This window comes from Denticeps clupeoides, chromosome 3, assembly GCF_900700375.1.
Source record: "Denticeps clupeoides chromosome 3, fDenClu1.1, whole genome shotgun sequence".
NCBI classification, from domain to species: domain Eukaryota; kingdom Metazoa; phylum Chordata; class Actinopteri; order Clupeiformes; family Denticipitidae; genus Denticeps; species Denticeps clupeoides.
Window position 1 is genome coordinate 18280320 of NC_041709.1, and position 24394 is coordinate 18304713.

Below are 24394 nucleotides of genomic sequence, written 5' to 3' on the forward strand. Positions count from 1 at the left end.
GTAGCAAAGCCCAGTCTTGTCCTGTTCCAACTATGTTGAATTGGAAAACATGATAACATTAATGAGAGAAAAGTAAAATCAGCCCTGCAGTCGTCCCTGACAGTCCTGTGGTGAAGCAAAAAAAAAATCTCGCTTCTGAGAATCGCTCATCACTTTTGTATTGATCGGCCCTGCCTCCCTGCGGCTCTACAATTTGTGACGGTGAACAAAAGAATCAGACAGGTTAACACACACACACATGCACACTTGCCTTCATTAAGCAGGCAAGCTTAATTTCCATGGAGAAAAAAGAAAAAGGACAAACAACAGCCTGGAACATTTCGAACAGTAGCCACACAAAAATCCACAAAACACAAGATCAACAGGGTCGACACCCCCTCCCCATCTAATTACATTTTCTGCATATCTTTGTAATTTCTCTTATGACATTTCAGACATCAGCACTGCATGTTTGCCGCAGTTGGTACCAACCCCAGGGCCAAAGGCGTCTATTTATTCCATAATTGACACCGGGTGTAATATGGAACATTAAAGTGCTCATTAACGGTGACAGCACATCGCCCTGACCTGGGGAGTGGGGCCATTCTAGACCCCTCAGACCCATTAGGCAAGTCCATTACAGCGTCTCCCACGCAGGTCGCAGGGGTAGGGCCCTGGGTGCGGTGCTGTTTATCCGCCATCTCTGGTAATCGGCTGCCACACCAGCTCTTTCAGTCAGACCACATTTGGATGCTGTGTTTGTTTTTTGCAGTTCTACCATAATTGCACACACACGCACGCACACACACACACACACATATATATATATATATGTGTGTGTGTGTGTGTGCATGTGTGTGTGTGTGGGTGTGTATATATATATGTATAGAGGAGGGGGGTGCGAGTGGCTGTTTGGATGCTCCATGCTCATACAGTTCTCAGAGTGTGACAACCGCGTTAATCGTCTTTGCTTGATTTGACAAAAACAAAATTATCGCTGCACCTCCCCCATCTCCTGAGAAGGGCAAAGTGTCTTCTTTTGGCCTTGAGGACAGCCTGCAGTGGGTGTGGGTTTCAGGGGGTGGTGGGAGTGCGGGGGAGTCAGGTTGGAGTGTGATTGGGTGTGATCCTGCCTGAGTAACCATGGCAACCACCCCCTGGAGCACCTGGGGCAGTGACGCACGCATCACCATGACACCTGAAGGACGCGAGGGGTTATTAATAGATGAAATGAGTGGGATGAAGTCAGAGAGTTGTGTGTGTGTGTCAGTGTGTGCGTGCGTATGTGCATGTGTGAGTGTGTGTGGTTTGGTGAGTTTGTGTGTGTGTGTGTTGGGTTTCCAGCTGGGCACCTCGTCCCTCCCACCCCTCATAGCCACAGGTGTGCAGGGAAATGGATTGGCTGGTCTTCTACTGATATACACACACGCTCACACACACACACACACACACACACAGCAGACCAGTGTGACTTTGAAAAGTCTACAAATAAATAAATAAATAAATAAATAGATTTAAGCTATGTTGCCATTATTAAATGCCAGGAAACCCCCAAACTGGAGCACAGTTTCACGTCCTCCATCTGACTTTGGGGACCTAACGGTAAAAATTGTGCTAAACAAATTTATGTTATGTTTGTCTGGCTCCAAAAATAGCAAAATTGCAAACTGGATTTATGCAGATGAATGAAGCAGCCTGACATCCTATTCCAATATTGTTTTAAATGCTGGATATTGGATATAGACACATGATAAGAACGCAGCATGTTGTATATTGCTGCACCTTGACCTTTCAACGAGTCATTTCACATTTGACTTTACTGTTGTCAGTAAATGGGATGCTGTGTGTACAACTCTGAGGGGAAAATTGCATTTCGAATAAGGCTGTAACATAATGTATATTGAATAATGATGCACTGTGAATACTTTCTGAATCCACTGTAAGCCTGAGTGTCTCCAGGGACTGTCCCTGTAACTACTGATTGTAAGTCGCTCTGGTTGAGGTTGTCTCATGAATGCTGTAAATATAAATGTAAACCGGACTAATAATATTCAATTGGAGAACGTCATTGCTGTAAATGCTTTATGTCTGGATTTTTTCTTTTATCATAGGAAAAATCTAATGGCTCGTACTTGAACCTATAACCTAATAAGTGCATAAATAAAGGAGCATATGATTGCCTAGTGTCAGGATTGACCTGCAGCTGTGCTCAACACCGGTGGCCAATCCTGACAGCGCTTAAATGCCGGATGTTTCCGCCCCTTCCAGGTCTCCGGCATTTTCGTGAACTTGACATTGTAACCGTGTAGGTGTTAGTATTTTCAGTTCTGGCAATCGCCACACGCCTGCGGGTTTGTTTGTGTTGTTCCCCTTTATTTCCCGTTTTTGGCCACCGCGCCATTCTTTCTTTGTGTTTATTGTTTATTATAAAATAAAACCCCCTTCCCAGCATGTCAGACCTCTGCGCTTCCTTCCCCTGTAAGTCCGTAGTCGTGACACCTAGTAATGAAGGCCGAATCCTTGGAGTTTCTTTATAAAAGCAACTTGATATTCTGGTTGAGTACAGCGTAAAACACAGCACATCTTATTTTTCAAACAGGAGTCAGGTTTGATTAAACCATTCAGAATTTACATCCCATGTTCAGGTGAAGGTCTGTTTAGAATTTCAATGAACAGACAGCTGGCTCTTAACCTGCCCGCTTTGCAATAGATCAAGAGTGATCAAACCTGGATGCTTTTGATCTATTGTCCTGCCATCATACCAAAGAGCCAGGGACCCGTTCATGCAAAATGTTGTGTTTCAGTCTATCGGGCCATTGTGTTAGGAAGTGTTCAACAGTAAGTTCATCTTAGCAGAGTTTATTTGTATAGGTTTGAGCGCCAACCTTGAACGATGTACATTCTGTGTCATTTAAATCACAGTTGATAAAAGAAGATATGGAATTTGCTGATATTGCATTTTAACAAATGTGTGAAGTGTTTATCTGATATAGTCATAACATTTGCTGTAGCTTGGAAGGACATGGCAGTGAGCATGTTTCTTTATTTGTCCAGAGGAAGTGAATACCTTGTCCTCAAATAAGCATTGTCACATTGGCATCTGATACATTGCCTGTTGCTAGCTTCAGTGTCTGTTATGTTGCTACTAAACTAATAATCTTTGGCCTGATTGTGGAATGTTCAATAAAACTTGGCAAATACTAAAACTGATTAGAGAAAGCTCTGAGAGTCCCATATACAGAATTTTAAATCATATACATGATTTCAAGATCATTAGATTCTTCTTGTTTGGATTTTTATACCAAATTCAAATGTAATCCCCAGCAGTAAATATCCTTGATGGGATCAAAGTTCTATTGATGATCTGATGTATAAACTCAATATGTGAATGTGAAATAAAGAAATATGGATGACATTTCAGAGTCTGATATGGTTAATGAGAGTCACCGCCTGAGGGAAAATGCTCCAGCCATGTGTTGCAGTCCAAGCTCCAGTACTATTCCTGGAGGGTAAGTGTTGGCTTTAAACAAGGGTTTGGGTTAAAGTGCTAACATATGAGGATCACTTTGAGGAACACTGGAGGACACTGGAGTCTGTAACTGCGTAGTGTCTACTGGCTGGTTGACCATCAAGGATAAGTTTACAACGAGTCGTCAGTAATGCACGTGGGTGGTTAGCAATTACATTCTGACATCCCCATTATGCGAAAATATAAAATTTTTATTGCTTGCTTGTTTTCTTATTCTAGGGTTGTCAGGTGAGCATGCTTTGCTGTCTGGTGTTGCCTTGTTCTCAGTGGCATGTCTGATGTATATTGCAATGGTGGAGGACCCACAGAGAACTGGGTCTACAAATAGTTTAAGAAATCAATGGTGCTGACATCCATGTACAAATTTTGGTGGGAAACTAAAATGAAAAATATATATTTTTAATTATTATACAATAAGGAATGCATTTAAAGTATTTAATATTGCCTAATTCTGCTATTATTGTTGAACAAAATACTTTGCATTTTGCTACAACAATTCAGTTGTACTGAAATGCTGTAAATGTAAATGTACTGTACATCTGTCATGCTGGTGTAAACGCATTACTGAGCACTATTATTTTTCCTCGAAGCATCAGTTTCGCTTTCAGACAGATTGTTGGGAGTTCACTGGGTTTAGCCTAGGAAGATTTTTTACTGAGCTCTCCATGGCACAAAAGGAGCATGACCTCGTTTCAGCGTCATACGAATACAGGAAGAGTGAAAGAGGGGAAAACAAGCAAGTTTCAGCTTTCATGTGTATGGCCGTCACTGATCACACATCTTTCGCTGAAGACCATGTGAAAAAAGCTCCTGCTGCCTCAGCCTTCACGTTTCTCCCACACACTCCTCCACACTTGTGTGTGTGTGTGTGTTATAAGCTATCATGTTTGGAGTGCAGTCTTAAAACAGATGGACACGAGTTTACCCTTGAAGTCTGCCTGGCACGATGCACAGCAAGAGACAATTCTGCTATCCTCACATTTCCTTCACTGTCTTTAAAACTACAACACTTAAGTTGATAATTATCAATCTTATTTGACAGCAAGCCTCTGACCTGAAAATTTGAACCAAGTTGGATGCAAGATCAGATCAGTGTCCAGAATTAAGGCTTGGTGGCCTCCTATAGATTCTCATGGCTGCTCTGCGAAATCTTGGCAGCCCTACAGTCACTGGCACCGAGACGGTAACCGAGACTCCAGCAAAGACAATGACCCAGTTAAACCAGGCTGGGCCCAGTTTCCTGAAAGCAGCACAACACAAAGGTGGCAGTAACTGAGAAAGCGAGCGAGTTCCCAAACTGATACTCTCCGCCATCAAACAATGATCTCAGTGCTACAATGAGCTGGAGAAACCGGGAGCTGTTCATGTCACATTCATGAATAAGACAGTGGGGTCAATCTGTACTCTCTGTCGGCCTCCCCCTCTCTGTCTGTGGTCATGTGACGCCCGATGTGTCATTGTTTTGGAGACAGCTCAGGTAGCTCAACAGCTGAAAGAAAGGAAGGACTTCATTGCTACGACTCATGTTTCTGATACATCTCATTTTCCGCTCTTCAATTATGGAGTGTGGGAATACAGGAGTCACCTATCGCAAGGGTGTGTGTGAGTGTGTGTGTGCATGCATGACTCCATTCTTGCCTTCATGTAATTCTAGGTCAGATTCTTTTTTCATTATTTGACTGAATGACTGAATGTATATATATATGTGTGTGTGTGTGTGTGTGCATTGAATAGTAAGGCCTCTAGTCACTGTCTGATAGCTGTTTGAAAGCTCAGATGTCCCCCCCAACACTAACAATCCATTCTACCAAATGGTCTTTGCCTCCTACGTCTGAATTCAGCTTCCCAAAGCTATCGTCTTTCAGCCCCAAACTGTATCAGCGGTTCCCTTCCAGTCGAGGTGTTGAATAACACAGAACGTGCTGGAGAGGATTCTCTGCCTCTCCTGCAAATGTAAAGGCAGCATTCTCATCTTGACTAGTTCGTGAAACATAGTCTTTTAAGCTCATCCATGGTTTGTTTTGTGTGTGTTAACTGTAAGCCTCATCAAACCTACAGCATCAGCACTAATGCAGTTCTTTGTCTTTGGAACATTGGAAGGAATTCATGCTGGAAACAACACTGAACATAGAAGCACATTACAATGGTAATAGTACTATAGTCAAAAAAAAAAAAAAAAGTGAAGTGATTGTCACATGTGATACACAGCACAGCACACGGTGCACACAGTGAAATTTGTCCTCTGCATTTAACCCATCACCCTGAGTGAGCAGTGGGCAGCCATGACAGGCACCCGGGGAGCAGTGCGTGGGGACGGTGCTTTGCTCAGTGACACCTCAGTGGTACCTTGGCAGATCGGGATTCGAACCGGCAACTGGCTACCTTCTGATTATGGGGCCGCTTCCTTACCTGCTAGGCCACCACTGCCCCTAAATCTGTAATCTGTAATCTAAATGTAGTCAGAATGAAATCTTGCTGTGATTTTTTCTCAACATGGGGATTAGTGACAAAGTTTATTGAAATGAAATCAGACATGCTTATTAACACATTCCAGACATCCAGAAATCCATACGCAATGCAATGCCCATGTTAGGGTCCTACAGAAGCAGGAACCTGGCTGTAATCAATTATTCCATAATGCATAATTCTCTTAATTCTTAGTCCATGTGGATAAAACATTCATATTATGTTATCTATCTCAAAAATAATGTCTTGTAGTGTTAATAAACTAGAGAGTAAGCTAGTATTAGTTGTGCAATTAAGGAGCTTAACACTACCCAGTTTCGTAGAACCATCTAATACGAAACGGAAAATTCCATTGGATTAGCCTGCCTACACCATTGTCCCAGGCAAAATATTCCCTGCTTTGCATCTTTTGTTTCTTAACCGTGATACACTTCTATTCAACCAGTATTCATCCAGACCATGACATAAAGGTATTTCATGTAACTGTACTGTAAATGTAACCTAAAGTCTTATGAAGGCCATCCAGACTGTTCCAGTAAAATGGATAAACCTAAACCGTGTCTGCTGCACACATTAGCCCACCTTTGTGTCAGTTTGAGGCCGTGGGATAGCCGAAAAATACATTTGGAGGCAGAGGACGGCAGTGAGCTGTGAGCCGATGCGGGGTCAGTGGGGACAGAGAGGCAGGCAGCAGACTGAACTGGCAGTCCTCCAACAGACAACTTCCCCCAACACACAAAACTACAGACACACACTCACCTACACACACTGATAACACACAGTGGAAAACTCCCTTGTTAGTTTAGTAATGTGAGGTTAGGCTGAGCCAAAGTGCCAAAGAGGTTGTTGAATACCATGCGGATGAAGAGTAGAGATTTAGAGAAGGAAAATACACGAGGCAATTCTCAAATGGGGAAAAAATACAGGAGAACATTCCCAGTCATGACTGCAATTTATTTGAGAAAATGTGCACTTGAATTAAACAAAAATTAAAGGTTGAACACAGTAGTGTCTGATTCAGAACAGATACACTGGTCATCCATCCATTATGTAATGTATGTAATAAGGTAATGAACATAATGCAATGCAACATAGCATAATACAATGTGACATAACTGTACATAACTGTACATACTGTGCACAACATAATGTTGTGCAACGTAATTTAGTTTTATGCCATGTAATGTAAGGACTAGATTGGCAACTTTTATTCTGACCATGATCTGTCAATTCAAATGCAACAATAAGTTTTACAACAGAATGGAATGATTGAAATGTAGATTTCCTAAATACTGCCCAGTCATTTAGTACGAATGTAATAATCTTCCTACATAATTCCAATTATTAAATGGTCTGCTGACTGTTTCAGAAGTTTATTGCTCCTCCTGGATGTTTTTTTGTGAATGGATCTGTGCCCTGAGTTGATTTTGTGGTGTGTTGGGCTGATGTTAGCCGTCATGCAAGTTATGTCCTGATGATATGTTTTTTCCTGTCTGTCCTACAGTCACTTTCTCTCTGTTGAGTGAGAAACTCAGCAATTACCCACATTCCTCTGTGTGTGTGCGTGTGTGTGGGTGCGCTACTGCTAATCCAGTGTATGGAATTCCCCTCAGTCAGCAGACCACACATTCAGAAGTCCCTTTCACACAGACACAGACACACATACACAACACTTAGACAGTGGCATTGAACACTGACAAACAAAATGCACACACACTATGTTACACAGCTCTGCACATAGGCATACACATCACAAATATGTGCATACACAAATTCATTTCTCACTTCAAACAGGGTTTTCTCTTCCACTTTTCCGACAAGCAGAGCAATCATGAGCTTAACAGCTTCAGACACAATTATAACTCCCAGAAGGACCTGCTCACTGATTATTACTTATGGTTTCATTCACAGACATGTTGCTCATCTCCAGCTCCCAGACAGAATCTGCAGCCGGAAACCCCCCACTGAACACTGAGGGTTCCAGCACAAGCACAAAGCAGATAAAACCAGCTTACCAGAACATTACTTACTGAAACATGTTCTGACTCTCTGTGGAAATACGGCATGCACACACACCGCAGGAGATACAGCAACCTCACACCAACCATTTTATCAAGTGTCTTAAGGGTTTATAGCTGGTGCAACTGCTGAGTTGTCACGTTATGAAGAGAAGAACAGGACACAGTAGTGGTGGTTTTGATGTGTTGGGTTGGAAGGAGTATGCCAGATATATCAGTGCTGAGCATCGCTGTCACTGCCAGGCAGTGCATGGTCCAGTGCAGTAATTCTGTCCTCTTGTGCATGACAACACCTTGGGTACAGTCTGCCCTTCTAGACACACACGGTGTACCTATGGGCTCTCTATTTGTTTTAAACCAGCTGGCTGGTGAATATTTTATACCCGCCGCAATATTCATTTGGGAACTTTATCTTTGATTTGTAGAAAACTTTATCTGATGTACACTACCAGTCAAAAGTTTGGACGCACCTTCTCTGTAGATTGACATTTTGAAGAACACTCTGCAAGAAACACATTTAGTATTTCTATAGCAGGAGAAATTCTGCCCTTTTTACCTTCATGGCTGCTTTGTTCACTGTCGTCATCACCAAAAGCTGTTTTATAAGATGCTCATTAACATGAGTGAATGATAAGAACGTGTTCAGCATAAACCCTCAGGATGGTTGGGAAACCATAAAGTGGTGGAGAGAAGCCAAGGGTGTGAAAAGCTCCCTGCTTTGGAGAGACTCAAATGATCTTGTTTGCTTTTTTTTTAAACATTACCTGATGTGTTTCATTTCTTAGTCCTGTTTCTTCAGTTTTGTTCAATAATATGACCCACAAATAAGTGGGTGCATCCAAACCTTTGACTGGTAATGTATGTTTCTGTGTAAGATATAGACCAATGTGAAAACTATACATCTAAGCTGACATTATATAAGCAAATAAAGAAAAACACTCTTCAATCCAAAAACACTCTTCCAATCCAATTCTGGTTTCCATCAGCTGACTGTTGCCTGTAGGAGGTCATTAATATGATTAGAGAGTTGTGAATGCCCAACCTTCAGTAGATCTCTAGACATCAACAATGAATCTCAAAATCAAAATTAACTATTGTTACTTACAGCAGCTGGACATATATAGAAAATATCTCAACAATGTTCAATAATCCCTTTTATCCCATTTATTTATTTCAACAACATTCTCTTGAGGATGAGTCATTGTAAAGATTTTTGGACAGAGGTTAGCACTGTTGTCCATCAAACATCTCAGTGAATATATGGGTCATCTGACTGACCTTCACTGATAGATCTGTAGAGTCTGTCTTTCTTTCTTTTTCTCTCACTCTCTCTCGAGTGTTCTCTTCCCCTTGCCTGTCTCTCGTTCAAAATGTTGCCCTGGCAACGCCTCTGGTTGCCACAGCTACCCAAAGACTTCTGACCAATGAGAGTGCCGGTAGTGAACACGCCTCCGCAGACTTCCCGGACATGGCAACTGGCCTCATTGGAAGTAACTGGGGAGTTGGAGGTGGTTGGAAAAAGCCAATCCCTTCATTCTGCTCCTCTTCCCCATAGTGGTATGGGGAGGGCTGGGTTTTTACAATACGATGTGATCTTTTTTTTTTTTGGCTGGACAATCATTGTATTCTTCTGATTTCTGAATAACCGGTGACGGGAGAGACCTGGTTGGATACTGTGGTGAAACATTTTGCGAAAAAGTGCCGGATAGGACGGGCGGGTCTTTTTCCTGTTGTTGTTGCTTCATTCGAAAAAGACACCAACATGGGTGAAACAGTTATCTGGAAATAGAAGCTTGGGGTGAGCTGCCGCCCCTGTAATTGGTGCCGGCTGGTTTGGCAGCAGCCAGTTGGAGGTCAGCGGGGATGATTTTGCAGCAGTTACCATTACTGTAATGTAGAGGAATGTGCACACAAACACATGTGAGAATATAGAAAAAATCATCTTTCCACGGCCAGAGCTCATTTTGGACCTGTGTGTGTTTCTGTATCCACAGACTCTGTATCCACAGACTCAAACTACAAAGCCCATCCCCCCATGCCTCAGTACTAAAACAGTGTTAATTGACAAGGTGAGAAAGACACTCTGTAATTTATGATTGTGGTATTGTTGATATTACAAATATTTTTAGGGGTCCATGGATTATGACCCATAATGGTATCTTTACCTCAGACACCAGAAATGACACGTGTCTTCCAAAAGGTGGCAATATAATAATCACATTAATCTTTTGGGCCATTTCTCAATGATTTTGCCATGATTCCTTTGATGTTCCTTAGGAATCCTCCATTGCAATTACTAATTTACATTAAAATTTTCAGCATTTTCAGTATCAGACGCCCTTATCCAGAGCGACTTACAATCAGTAGTTACAGGGACAGTCCCCCTGGAGCAACTTAGGGTTAAGTGTCTTGCTCAGGGACACAATGGTAGTAAGTGGGATTTTAACCTGGATCTTCTGGTTCATAAGCAAATGTGTTACCCACTAGGCTGCTACCACAGAGGATTATGGATATATGATGTTGCACACACATGCATTGTACCACTGCCACATTCCCTGATGTAGCATGTGTAAAGAGGCTGTGTATAACATGGATTTTTTCAGTTTGGACTCACCTGCGCCCGGACAGCGAGTGCACTCTAACTTTAGCAACGTTTTGTAAGCGAGCATGTTCATAGCTCTGTGTGGGTGTAATGTGCAGGCTCTTCTGTCAACATTTGCTTACCCCTTTCCCTCCCAATCTTCCCTTGGTTTCCTGCTCCCTCGCTTTACTGGGGAGAACAGAGGGCTGTTGGAGCTTTTGGCTTTTATTCTGTTTTTCATGTTTATTTTTGGACCACCTCTGAGGATGCTGCACAGGTACGCTTTTCAGTGAGGGGATGGGGAGGATTCTGCTTAGTAACTCCTCGTCATGGTCGTGCTTCTGATTGGACGAGAGGGCCGGTCCCCTTCGAAGGCGAGGAGAGGGGGGACGTTTGAATGGGAGAGGGGTGGAGACCCTTGCATCCAATCACATATTGTGGATACAATGTTTGTATGTGGATGTATTACGTAATCTACCCACCAAGCTACTTTTACCTGTTTTCAATTTTTTTTTTAGCAGCAATTGAATTCAGGGGGAATGCAGATCCCAAAAACGAAGGGACTAAACAGGGATAAACAATATCAGAAGTAGACAGTAACAATAATGAGGAACAGACAGGAACAGACAGGGAGGGACTTTAGTTTTTCCACAAGTGCAAACAATGAGTTGCAATGGCACCCAATGGAGTGGTCATTGTCTTTCTTCAGCCAGATGTGACCCTGAGTCATGTGATCTTCCAGTCACCTGCTATAGCCAATCACTTTGTAACACCACTATAAGCAATGGCAGTCAGCAATAGAAGTGTCGTCAAAGGTGCATGTGTGTGTGTTCATATTGAACGTCATATTGAATTCATTGACATCTCCACCATCATGGGATGTGTCTTCTGATATGGTGGATTAAGAAAGGATTCACTGTAGCAGTTAAGATTAAAGAACATGTTGCCAGTGCAGTAATTAACCAGTCAAAGACAATCCAGGTTTTTGGCATGTCGGTGTGCTTTTTAAAACTGAAACATCAGGGATATTTTCCAATTAATTAGCTCTACAAATACTGGAGCTAGTAAAGCATAGTTATAGTATATGTGTGTGTGTGTGAGAGAGAGTCCATAGGAGGGGCTCCAGTTACTCCTCAGATGAATGTTTGGACAGCTTCAGCTCATCTACAGAAGTCTGATTCATCCCTCAGGGACCTTTATCATTCCGTTTCATGAGATTTTTTGCCTTCTCTTTTCATTCTTTTTTCTATCGATCTGTGAGCACTCCATCAAGTCTTGCACATCAAAAACCACTCAGAAAAGCGCCTGGAATTTGGTTTGTAGTGGGAAAAAAGAGACAGATTTTTTTTTTCTTTTTAGAAAAAAGGGAAAATTGGATGTGGTGATGTGACCACACGGCATAAACACCCCTCAGCGTGACTCTGTCTGTTCCAAAACCCAGCAGCAGTTCACTTTGGGGTTTTATTGCACTCATTTGCTTTTTTTGCACAGTGTCCAGCTCACCATCATCTGGACCGTAACCAAGCTGGAACAACGCACAGCACCCAGAGAAAAGTGAATATCCGCTTTAATCGGTACGCCTGGAGTTCAAATTAGAAACAAATGTTTCTTCTCAGGAGCCATTTGGCCCGGGGCCAGGAACCCTTGTCCTCCACAATGTCTGGCGTCCATCCTCTCGCACCCCCATCTCCACCCCTAACCCCTGCACCATCGTCCCCATAACACATTCTACCCCCCCACCCCAACAGTCCCAGAATGCATTAGCAATTGAAACGCAGTCCTCTTCACAGTGTGCAGGATGCTGATCTGTGTTCTATCACTCCCCCCTCTGCGGTGTGAAGGCCTGGCCAAGTTTCAGACCAGGGTTAGTTGAAAGAACTGTCTGTCTTTTTGCATTCCTTTTTCTATTTCCTTCCTTTCCATCTGACCATTCTGGGAAGCTAAAGCAAACATCGCTTTAAATTTAGGAGTCTTTGTCTGCTGCCAGATTAAGCAACAGATAGAAAACCATTACAGAGAGCTGGCTGCTTAACTGACAGCAGTGACCGCAAAGACTTGTTTTTCAAAGCCAGAAAAATCTGCTGGCCAGCTGACAGTCCAGTCGTGACTGACAGCAGAATCAATTGGACTCAGGATCAATGGGCTTACTCCGGTCCACCAAGGAGGTAGACACAAAGCAGATTAGCCAGGCCCCAGGTACTCTCTGCTAGATCGAAAAACACACAGGCTGGAGAACTGGCTAAAGGTTAGCAGGTCTTGGGGTCACAGGGCACCTGTGTGATTAATGAACAGTTTCTACTTCTGGAAGCTTCTCTGTTTTCACCTGGGAGTTCCGTGATTTGAAACAACTTTCTTTATAATTTCTTACATTCATTGGTTGTAATACACAAGTTATTTATATTTTATTTTAAATCTAAATATTTCAACCTCAGCAGCCTGTAGCTCGTCACAATCAATATATATGACAAGACTTAGATTTGTGAATTACACACTTTTAGTATTACATATAATAACACACAAAAATGTGCAAACATTTTAGGCAGTAGTGGAACAAATTAAATCAAGGGACTAGGCACAAATGCACACAAAAAGAATTGTTAAAAAGTGGCAATGGTTTCATTTGATTTCAGAAAAAATGTTGGCGAGATCTGTTCCTAGAAAATCTCTGTAATCAAATGAATGACCTCCTACAAGCAAAAGTCTACCAATGGAAAACTACATTACCTGGCAGCTCAATAGGAAAACAGAGATGTGGAGACGTTTACATTACAGCATTCATCAGAAGCCCTTATCCAGAGCGACTTACAATCTGTAGTGTCAGGGACAGTCCCCCTGGAGCAACTTTAAGTGTCTTGCTCAGGGACACAATGGTAGTAAGTGGGGTTTGAACCTGGGCCTTCTGGTATATAGGCAAGTGTGTTACCCACTAGGCTACTACCACCCCATGGAGACATTACTTGTCTCTTTCATTACATATATAATGTCAGTGTTTAATGACAATAAGTAAATTCTGCCATAAATGGTTTAGGTACATTTATATTTGATCAAATATTTTTGTTGTATTAACCTTAGCTTAATGTAGCTTAGATAAAAAGTGCTTTTGTTTTCTCTATTGGTGCTTATGATTTTCTCAAATCACAGTATATTTATAAGTGTATATTCTGCATAAAATATGCAGTGCAGACCAGTCCAAATGTCACACGACCCATGTTCCACCGACACTCCATTCACCTTCATTAAGCAGAGTGATACTGTCGTGTCACCAGTTTCCTGTTTCTCTGTTGCTGTCACACTGTTGGTCAGCAGTATATCACCCTGCCTCCATCACTCATCCTTGGAAAATCCTCCCCGTCTGTCCGTGACCCCGCAGGGGGGCCCTCATGGCTCAGTGCAGTCCCGGGATTTTCCATTAAATGAGATTACTTTGGGAGGATGTGACCTACTTTACACAACATGTGTGCTGTCATTCAGTCTGGAGATGTTCAGCAGAGGACAGCGAATGACAGACCCCAGACATCTGGTCTCGGCCCTAAAGAATGCTGCCATCCCACTGGAAAACACCTGAAGGCAGAATGTGTGGATGCTGTCGGAAGCAACCTGTCTGGTAAATCTAATTTGGCTGTAGACAATTCGAAAAAATAAAACCACCACACGTGATTTGGTTTCCATCACGTGGATTTCCGTATTTCCCCCCATTCATGAATCAGAAGCACAGAGCACAGATGCATTCATGGAAATTTTTTATTGTATAGAACATCTCCTGGACAAAGGTGCTTGTGCTCTCTTTAGATGCAGGGATTTGAACTAATTATGTAAACATTCTATATGATATGACTGATGTGTTTATATCTTTTACATTCATGAATTATGTACAGTATATGAATTGCATATGAGATCATCTGACACACCATGGGATGAGAATACTATATAAGCATTGTGTGAGAATGTGTGTGTGTGTGTGTGTGGGGGGGGGGGGGGGGTACATTCAGATAAATCTTTAGTCTGTTTAATGCAATTCTAGTAATTGGAAATTCACCGTGCTCCAGTCCTGATTCACCCTTGAGTGCTCAGTTCCGCCGCTCTGTCTATCTTTTACAGTGCTCCATTCCAAGTGCTTGGTGGTGCGGATGTGAGGTGCTCTTCGTTGGTTCGTCAGACTCACATTGCTAGGTGTGGCAGACACAGAAGGACTGATGGGAGTGGTTGTGTGACTGTAGATGATCCAATTAAGACTCAGTAAATTATTGAAGCGATGCAGGAAATGAAGCCGGGTCACATGGAATGGTGATGACATCATCAGTCCAGGGGGAAACAGGAGATCACAGGACAGAAACTGAGCAGACTATAGGCCTGAATAAGAGACACGCATACACACACACACACACACACACACACACTACCACTCTATTCTACAGTACATTAAAACTGCATACATTCTTCACACAATATAAACACAGCAGTCAATATGCTGTGCAAATTAATGTTGAAATATTTTAATAAAATTATATGTAAAGTGGGGAACAAAACACCATTATACAGTTCTGGAATAGGAACTGCGTTTGACCTCTGGCCTGAAAGGTAAACACACATCTTTCTGCCTCATGGTCACCTTCCAACCAAGCCAACCTTTGATGTATTACTTTTTCAAGATACAGAGAATAATATCAAACCCATGCCACATCTTGGGCCAATCAAGGGTCAAAAGGACACACACACACACACAGACAAAATGTGTTCATTCCAAGCAGCTCTTGTAAAACTGGAGATTGAGTGGTGGGTGAGTGTGGGGTGAACGGGGGTCCTTAAGCTCCTGAACTTAGTTGGGCGCACAGGGACCTCCGCAGGTTTCACTTACACCGAGTTTTGCAATAGGGAAAGGAGGTGGGACACATGGGGGGAAAAAAAGCTAACACCGGCAGCATGGAGTCGAGGGGTTGAACTTTTAACTTACAAGGCATGTGACAACCATTGTTAGGGCTTATGTGTCATGATCAAAAAAGGAAGCTAAACATTATTCCCTTTTTCACCCATCTCCAGTCAGTCACATTTGACTATCCAGCTCTTTCTTTCTTCTCCATGAACCCTAGGTTAGGGATCAAGAGGTCAACTGCAGCATTCCTAAACCCCTCTTTAGCCCCTCCTTTTTTTCCTCTCCTATGCACTCTGCTTGGTCTATTCCAGACTTTCCTGCCCTCTGACCCACATGTCAGAGCCTTTTTTCACGGCTGTTAGGGCTAGTCCTTCACCACAGTAACCCTGTATGTCAGTCACCATATTGTCACAGGTGACAGTACAAAATCACTGTAAGTAGGGGGTTGTAACCTCTGTCACTGGCGCAACAAACCATCTTTCAGATGTCTGGAACAACAGTGCCCCCAAAAGGCCATGTATGTAAAACGCATAAACAAAAGCTTGGTGATGCAAGTAAACAATTTTGTGTAGCCCTCATTGCATCAAAAACACTGATGAAACCTGCCAGTGTTAACCTGCCTATACCTAAACTAAAACACAATGCCTCAGTTATTTATGTAAAAATAATTTAGCAGATGGTCATCAACAATTGTGGTGCATTTCATTTTTATTGCAAAATACTCCTGTTCTTAAAATACTCCTGTTCTCAAAATCTTACCTGTTATAGCAATGCAATGAACTGGAATGGGAAACAAGCTGACAAGCAGACTCACTGCTTTTGTCAGAGTGCGGTGTGTACACAATGTGCCCTCAAGCTGCTCCTCATTGGCATTCACAAAAAAACTCCCAGCGGCTGCCTGATGAGCCATTTATAGACTCCTGATGGCTCATTTAAATGGAGTGCTCATTAAAAGTTCATCCCTTCTTTTTATGGACCTCCAAGGGGCAGGTATGAAATATTCATTGCTACGCTACAGAAAAAGAAAGATTACCTCTCTAAAAGAAGGAGTGAAGGAAAGACAGAAAGAAGTGACAGTCACCTGACCCACATTAGGCATTCTGGGAAGGATGATGTCATGACTGTCTTTGCATGACACGGCAGCTAAATAATTCAATAATTCATTCGTTCTGCAGAAAACTTCTGGTTAACCTATGGGCCATACAAGGTCAAGGTTTTACATTTTTATTTTGCTAGACTGTTTTTGCCACGACAAGATGCACACACACACACACACACACACACACACACACACACGTTCAAACCTCTGGTCAATTTAGAATCACCAATCCACGTATCCACCAATCCATGCCTTTGGATGGTGGGAGGAAACTGGAGGAACCAGAGTAAACCCGCCAACACAGGGAGAACATGCAAACTGCATTGTTTTCATCAATTTTTAGGATGACATCAAGGCACCTCAAAACACATTCTCATTCTGAGCCATGTGATTTAATGTAATATAAGGTTGCAAAAGTCCAGCATTGTCACAGCTGCCTGTTTAGGAAATTTGAGCTGACTTTTTGATTGGAATTTCTTTTTTTTCTCAGGAATTATCAGTTGTTGAATTAGTGAATGAGATGCAACATTCAGTATATACTGCCTTGATAAAAAAAAAAAAAATCATACATTTCACATCATATTTTGAAGCTTTATTAGAGCATGCATTCATTGTGACATGAGTAACATTTATGAAACTGAAAGTGAATTGATTCACAGCACAGCACACAGTGACACAATGAAATGTGTCCTCTGCTTTTAACCACAATGAAATGTGTCCTCTGCTTTTAACCACAATGAAATGTGTCCTCCTTTTAACCTTGGCGAGCAGTGGGCAGCCATGACAGGCACCCGGGGGGCAGTGTGTGGGGATGGTACTTTGCTCAGTGGCACCTTGGCGGATCGGGATTCAAACCAACAACCTTCTGATTACTGGGCCGCTTCCTTAACTGCCCCAATGTTCAGAGTTGCATTCACTTTTGGCTGAGATCATGTTAGATATCCTGAAAAATGCCCATACTGTCAGGGTTCTAAAAATTATTTGATGGGATAACTGATCTGTCAGTAATTTCAGTGATTCAGCCGTAATTCAGCTCATAGGCGCTCCAGAGGCGCTCCCTTTCTTGTCCAAACATGTTCATCCACAGGAGCAAATCTAGCTCATCAAGCCACATGAACTTATCCATTCAACAACACTTCAATCCAATACTCCTTAGCAAACTGACATTGCTCTTGTCATTACTATAGTCATGAACAACTTTTTATTTCTTCCCAATTGTTCTTAATTGTTCTAAACTTAATGCACTTTATGAAATAATTTGTCTCACAAATGGTTTCCATGGCCATTTAATGCATCTTCTGAAATGTTGTTTCAAATTGTATTGTTGCAAGTTAACATAATAATCACTGTACCACAATACTAATATTTAATGGCGATATATCACAGACTTGAGCAATACCATAAAAAAGTCATGCTATGCAAATTAGAAAGAAAGAAACGTTTGGTGTGCACTGTGGTCTCATTATTGAGGTTATTACTGGGTTTAGTGCAGCACAGCATTAGTTAAAACAGACCTAAAGTTTTTTTGTCTGGTGAAGTCAGCTGAACTCAAATAAACAAAGGTAAAAAAAAAACCTCCCTGATGAAACTCCCTAAAGCCTTTGGGTTTAAGTTGCGTCTAGACTTGAGCTGGCAAAGACACTGGTCCAAATTATAACTCGTGTTATTTCTCTCCCTCTACTCTTTCTCGTGGGGTTCTGGGAGCAAAGTGACAGATAGGAAAGGGAGAAGGAGTATGTAATTAAACTGATGAATGGCAGACAGCTTGATTATATTCAGGGCTTGCTCCAATTGCTTGAGAGGCCATTTTGTGTCCGTGCCAGGAAGCAAGTCCCCTAAGAGGTTGTCCTAATGAGAAGACCGGCCTCTCCTTGGCCCAGCAGAAGTTGGCTGTGGGACAGACGCCCCTAATGAATAACCCTGCTCACAGCTATGCTTTTTTTTACAATCAGACTGTCAAATGGGTCAATACCCTTAATTAAAAGCAGCACATAAATAGACTTCTGCTCCCTTAAACAAATGCGCCCTCTCTTCTTTGCCTCTCCATCCTGCTTTCTTCGTTTTTGATTGTGATTGGATGGGTGTTGATGAGGCTTCCTCTCAATGCCAGCACAATTCATTTTTATCTTATTTGAGGTTTTAAAGACTCCTCTGCCATTAAACAATCAAAACATTTTGCTCACACTATAAAACGCAAAGAATGACAGGCAACATGACTTCCTATTGCATCCTCATTTCTGCACTTTTCTTCTTTCCAAATTGAAGTCATTTTGTGCATTAGATAAATTAAAGAAATGGCACAGAGTAAGGAACAGAGACTCACCATTACCCCTAAAATCGTCCTAGCAAGTTGGATGCAGTTCAGGCCTTTTTATGCAGTCCAGTTGGGATTGCACAGATATTTTCACAAAATGTAAGCTTCCAAAAATCCCACATTCCTGTAGCCGAGAGGAAGTACATCTGTGGTCTTGACTCATAACAAGTTCTGAAAGACACAAATGACACAGCCTGTTGCCCTGGGACTCATCAGAGAGATATGCACATTTCCCCCCACGCACAAACCCATAAAATGATCACACTCATTTACGAACACGGTAACATAAACACACCAGATTCACTTATTCCTGCAGATAAACAAAGCAAGTGAATTGCGAACAGCTGTGAGCGGCCTATAAGCACATGCATACACACTTTTTTACACTGCCTCTGTGACTCTTTATGACTTGGGTTTTGACTGTGTCCTAATTCACTGGTACTGAGTAGAACTGGCACATAGGCTGCAACAGGTCACCTGCCACATGTCCGGCAGGTACAACTTTATGTTTGCGCGCAGCTGGCAAGTCAAGGCAAGCCAGAGGGCCAAAAGGATGAAGCTGTCACTATGGCATCTTGGGTGTTTTAGCGGGGAGTTAAGAAGGACTAGAATTAAGGTGGCCACATACCAAATGTCCAGGAGGACACTTTCATCTGGGACAGGACTAGTATTTCAATTAAGAGGATCTGGATTTCTCTTCAGTGCAGAGTTCTTGCTGTGTGCTGATTGGTCAGTTTAAAAAGCACTCTGAGAATGAACTTGGGTGCCTCAACACACTGGTGACAGGGAAGGGTAGAATTTAAACGTGAGGTCAATATATTTGAATCATGACATTGGGCGACCAGTGCATTTAATCTAAGTGTGGGTTGTGCAGAGTGAAGGGCACAACAGCCGCCATATGGTCCCTTGCCCTCCCCTTGTACGAACCGCAGCCAATAAATGGGGTCTATTCCAGGACTGCAGGAAGACAGGAGTCCATTTGAAGGGCTGCATGACAGATTCGCTTCCATGAATCCTGTATCGGTGACAGGAAGCTCAATATACTCAGCTGTAAATATGTCAAGTCGTATTGAACAGAGCTGGTGAGTCTGCCTGCATCATCCAACTGCACCTGACTAAAGGCCTTCAGAAAACAGTAAGAAACAAGAGCTCCCCCTGCAGGATTCGGGTATTTTAACCCTTTTTAAAATTCTGAAAATAAAGACAAATAAGTGCAAGTAAGCTACATGTCTAACAGTAGAGAAAGTGTGACTTGTTTTTGCTTCATCAGAGAAACTCAAACCAGTATAACAAGACATCTGGGACAAATCACTACAGGACATGATTCTCTACAATGTACATGTGACATTTTGATAACACAAGTTACTTTATCCCCATAACTAGTGGTCAGAACTATGAGCAAATGAGACATGCATGTAGTACTTGTCCTGCGTTACTACTGGGTAGTTCAGTATAAAGTTATGACAAAAGCCACACAAGCAGTTGGAAACCTTGTCATGTGATGCAGGGGACACAGAAAACTAGTCTCATGAGCTTCCACAATAAAATTCTGTTAACTCTATAGCATTCAGACAAAACTATTGTACTAAATATTTCAATATATAATGGGTGTCAAAGCTGTGCAACACTTCAATAAAGTTGTTTATGCAATACCAATATGTGCAAGTAAAGATGGTGTGACGCAAGGGTCTAAAAGCTACACAAGTTTAACATATTAAGAGTATTAAGAGTTAAAATGTGGTGCATTGCATTAACATTTTAATTAAGCCAGATGCAATATATTAAATATAAACTGAACTTTGAATGCCTGGGTTATGATAATTTGCTTTTAATTTAGTTTAATTAAGTTTAGTAGTTTACATCATGAATGTCTGCATTCAATACATTAGAATTAAAATACGTATCACATTATCTGAGTACCCTATCTTAAATAGGAGTATCTTTAGCATTTAAGTTTCATTTCCCAGAGAATCACCCTACATCCTGATTATGTAGATATGTAGAGCAGCAAAGCTCTAGATACTTAAATTCATGGCATTTATCAGACTCCCTTATCCAGAGCAACTTGCAATCAGTAGTTAGAGGGACGGTCACCCTGGAGACCCTTGGCAGAAAGTTTGGTTTAAACCAGTGTTGCCCACTAGGCTGCTACCCATTTTACAGTTACATTTACAGCATTTAATCAGACGCCCTTATCCAGAGCGACTTACAATCAGTAGTTACAGGGACAGTCTCCCTGGAGCATCTTAGGGTTAAGTGTCTTGCTCAGAGACACCATGGTAGTAAGTGGGATTCGAACCCGGGTCTTCTGGTTCATAGGCGAGCGTGTTACCCACTAGGCCTAAAATAACAGCTGAACTAGTCCTATTACGCCCAGCAATCCTGATCAGGCAGAGTCACATCGCCTCCTACTGGGCAAAACGTTTAAAAAAAAAAAAAAAAAAAAAAAAAAACACGATAATTCTACAAAGTAATAAGTACCAAAGGGTACATGAGGGAAACACAGCTGCTATTCTTTGGCGATTCGTCTTCTGGCACAAGCAGTCCAGGCTTCCCGTATAATCTTTATGATTATACTTGTATAAAATAGCGCAGACCGAGGTTAAAGAGCCATAGAAAACGGTCTCTGAAGTATTACAGATTCAAACAGTTAATTTATTTTTGATCAATAAAACAATATCCATTAGAACTATACAAAAAGTTAAAATATTTTTAGCTAATTACAATTGAAGACACACACACGTGTACATTAATAGGTTCCTTAAATGAGGCATCTCCAGTTGGACCCGCCAAGTAAAGGGCATCATTTGGTCGCGGCGGTAAAAGCGGGGGTCAGTCCGACTGTCCGAACATCTCCTGGGAGGCGTAGGTCATGTAGAGGAAGCCGTCGTCGTCTTTGTGCTCCTTGTAGACCTGCGCCATGGTCAGGGACATGCTGGCGATGCCGCTGTTGTTGAGCAGCAGGTAAAACGCCTGGCTGGGCATCAGGGTCATGCGGTTTCTGCAATAAAGGAAAAAGGAAAAAAAACGAATGAACAGATAAAATAAAAACTTGAACCACTGGTGAAAACGGCATTTGGCATGGACAAAAAAAAAAAAAAAAAAAAAAGAAGTCAGGTGATGCGAATTAGGGCCAGTTGCGGCATTTAACCTACTTTAAGGTTTAACACTGCAAAACAAAGAGAAAGCCGAACTCGCCTTATGATGGTGACGAATTGGGTCATTGTGAGCTCCTGAGGAACCAGAAACTTAGTTTTATCCAGGAGCGGTAGGTACTTCTCACGCTGGTACCTCTCGATTATAACCTGGGAATAAAACCGAACCAAAGTCAGGACAGGGCACGAAGGAGAAAGGAATAATAAGAATAAAAACTTACAGGGATCTTAGTGGGAAACTTCATGCGGATCCCAGCCACCTCCTGTTGTCTCGTTGCTGCGAGTGAGGGGGAAAAAGGTTGAAGTCACAAAACGTCTACGAACCTTTTTTTTTTTTTTTACACCGAACCATTTTCAAGGGGACACGAATCCCACCGAAGCTTTTCCTCTGTTTGAACGGCTTTGGGTGCTGGGTTCTCTCGAAAGGAGGCATGCTGCGCGTTCTTGGACACTTTCTTTCCCTTTTACGCCCCTCGCCAGGGTTTCTGAGCCAAATCTGCGCTTTAAGCGTGGCGGTGCTTCCCACACTGAAATTAAATAGTGCGGCGGCGATGACGTACAAGTATCGCGATGATTGCCTTGGGTCTCGTCACGTGAGCACTATAGTGCACCTGGGCGTTATGAAACACACTGGACAAGATAATAAAGGGGGCATTCTATCCTGGATTAAATTAGCTACCACCTTTGGGGGCAGCAGTGGTCAGCAGTCAAGGAAGCGGCCCCGTAATCAGAAGGTGGCCGGTTCGAATTCCAATCCGCCAAGGTGCCACTGAGCAAAGCAGAGGACGCATCACAATGACAATCACTTCCTTTCACTATCTATCTATATTAGGCGCATGTTAAAATTAGTAAAAATTACAAATCCTAATGAAATATAACAGAAGGGTCATAGGCTCTGGGGCAGTTCTCTTGAGGCGTTAAATGTCATACGCAGAATAGAGATAATATGCACATCCCTTCATCATGGGGTGTGTGCATAGACGGTAAGGAATGCAGTCCTGAGCTTTTTTGTTTTGTTTTGTTTGTTTGTTTGTTTAAAGTGCTTCACATTTTTATGGAGCCTAAATGTTCAGGTTAATCCTTTTTAGCCTACATTTTATAAATTACACACACATGTATATACCTATACAGTATGTAAACTAATTTTTAATTAAATTGTTTTCTAGAAAAATTCATTTCTCAATTTCCTATATAAAGCGTCATTTATTACTTTAATACTCTAGCTGTTTTGGTTTTTTAAATTTAGAGTATGTATGGTGAAGTTACTTAAATTATGACCAAATGTTAGACACAAAAAAGCATTTAAAAGTTGTCCAGTATTTAGACCACATATACAGTGATGCTCAGCGTTTGCTCGCTTTTGCGCATTCACCGCTGATTGGCCTTTTTTGTGTGAATGGATGGTTCTGTCCAATCAGAATTTAGGATTCTGGTCCCATGACGAGGAAAGGGGCGTGTATTTGTAGCCTACGTCACCGAATGACAATACAGGCAGACGTGGGTTGTGCATGGCCAGTAGAGAGAGCTGGAGAAGGAGGAGACTGGCGTGCTTTTTGCCATTACGTGCGCAGAAGCGGATATACCAAGGCGGCGAGGAGACGCAGACCACAGCCCCGTCGCCCCGTCCCCATCCCCATCCCCGGCCTGGCCATGGACGAGCAGGCGGGCCCCGGCGTCTTCTTCAGCAATAACAACAACTCGGTGCTGCCGGGCGGCGGGAGAGGAGCGCCGCCCGGGGAGGTCGGGGGCGGAGAGGCGGCCAGAGCGCAGTACAGCATCCCGGGGATCCTGCACTTTCTGCAGCACGAATGGGCCCGGTTCGAGGTCGAACGGGCGCATTGGGACGTGGAGCGGGCCGAGCTGCAGGTGACCAGTCCGGCGGAGTCGGTTCGGTTCGGTTGGCCTCGGTACAGTAAATAACGGGTGACGCGGTAGAATTAACTTTAAAAAAAAAAAAACACATTTACGAACACGCCGTTCGTCTCGTTAAGCGTTTAATGCTTCGTGCTTATGACGAAGGCCAGCGTTCTGTCAAGGAATCCGAAAAATGTCCACCTCTCCGAATCACGCTTTCTGCGTTTCATTTCTGCCATTTACTTTTCAAGAAAGCGTTTGGCATCCTAGAGTAGGAAAAAAAAAAAGTTAAGGCGAGTTTGGTTCCACTCGCTTCAGATGAGATCCTACCGTTTGGTGGAGGTCTCGTTCTGTAGGTAAAGGCCCATGTCGACCTGGCCTGGACTTGGCCACATATTAAACAACGACAGCGATGTGGTTATAATCGAGGTCACACTAACCATGTTGCCCCCAGCAAATCCCGTCGCTGGAAACCACAGTAAATGAATAAAATGTAGGGCTTCGGTTATTTCTGGCCTGAATATTTCCA

The 24394-nt window shown here is 42.5% G+C and overlaps 2 protein-coding genes across 2 annotated transcripts in view; one reads left to right on the forward strand and one right to left on the reverse strand.

Moving 5' to 3' along the window:
• Positions 1-21488: 21488 nt before the first annotated feature.
• Positions 21489-22520, reverse strand: map1lc3c (microtubule-associated protein 1 light chain 3 gamma). The gene is made up of 4 exons (XM_028971707.1): positions 22387-22520; positions 22233-22288; positions 22055-22161; positions 21489-21857 (listed from the first exon to the last, which is right to left on the reverse strand). The coding sequence occupies exons 1-4, from the start codon at positions 22442-22444 to the stop codon at positions 21689-21691; spliced, it is 390 nt and encodes a 129-aa protein (XP_028827540.1). The 5' UTR covers positions 22445-22520; the 3' UTR covers positions 21489-21688.
• Positions 22521-23498: 978 nt separating this feature from the next.
• The window catches only part of strn (striatin, calmodulin binding protein), a 33300-nt gene continuing 32404 nt past the window's right edge, over positions 23499-24394 (forward strand). The window contains exon 1 of the mRNA XM_028971705.1: positions 23499-23877. Within this exon, the coding sequence (XP_028827538.1) occupies positions 23662-23877 (216 nt within the window). The 5' untranslated portion in view covers positions 23499-23661. The remainder of the gene's footprint in view (positions 23878-24394) is intronic.

Bases quoted from the DNA above. Each gene is read 5' to 3' on its own strand.
- map1lc3c (XM_028971707.1), bottom strand. From the start codon at position 22,444: ATGCCTCCTTTCGAGAGAACCCAGCACCCAAAGCCGTTCAAACAGAGG. The intron at 22,289-22,386 runs GTGGGATTCGTG...CCTCACTCGCAG, and splicing joins CAAACAGAGGAAAAGCTTCG to CAACGAGACAACAGGAGGTG. The intron at 21,858-22,054 runs GCGAGTTCGGCT...CCTTTATTGCAG, and splicing joins CAATTCGTCACCATCATAAG to AAACCGCATGACCCTGATGC.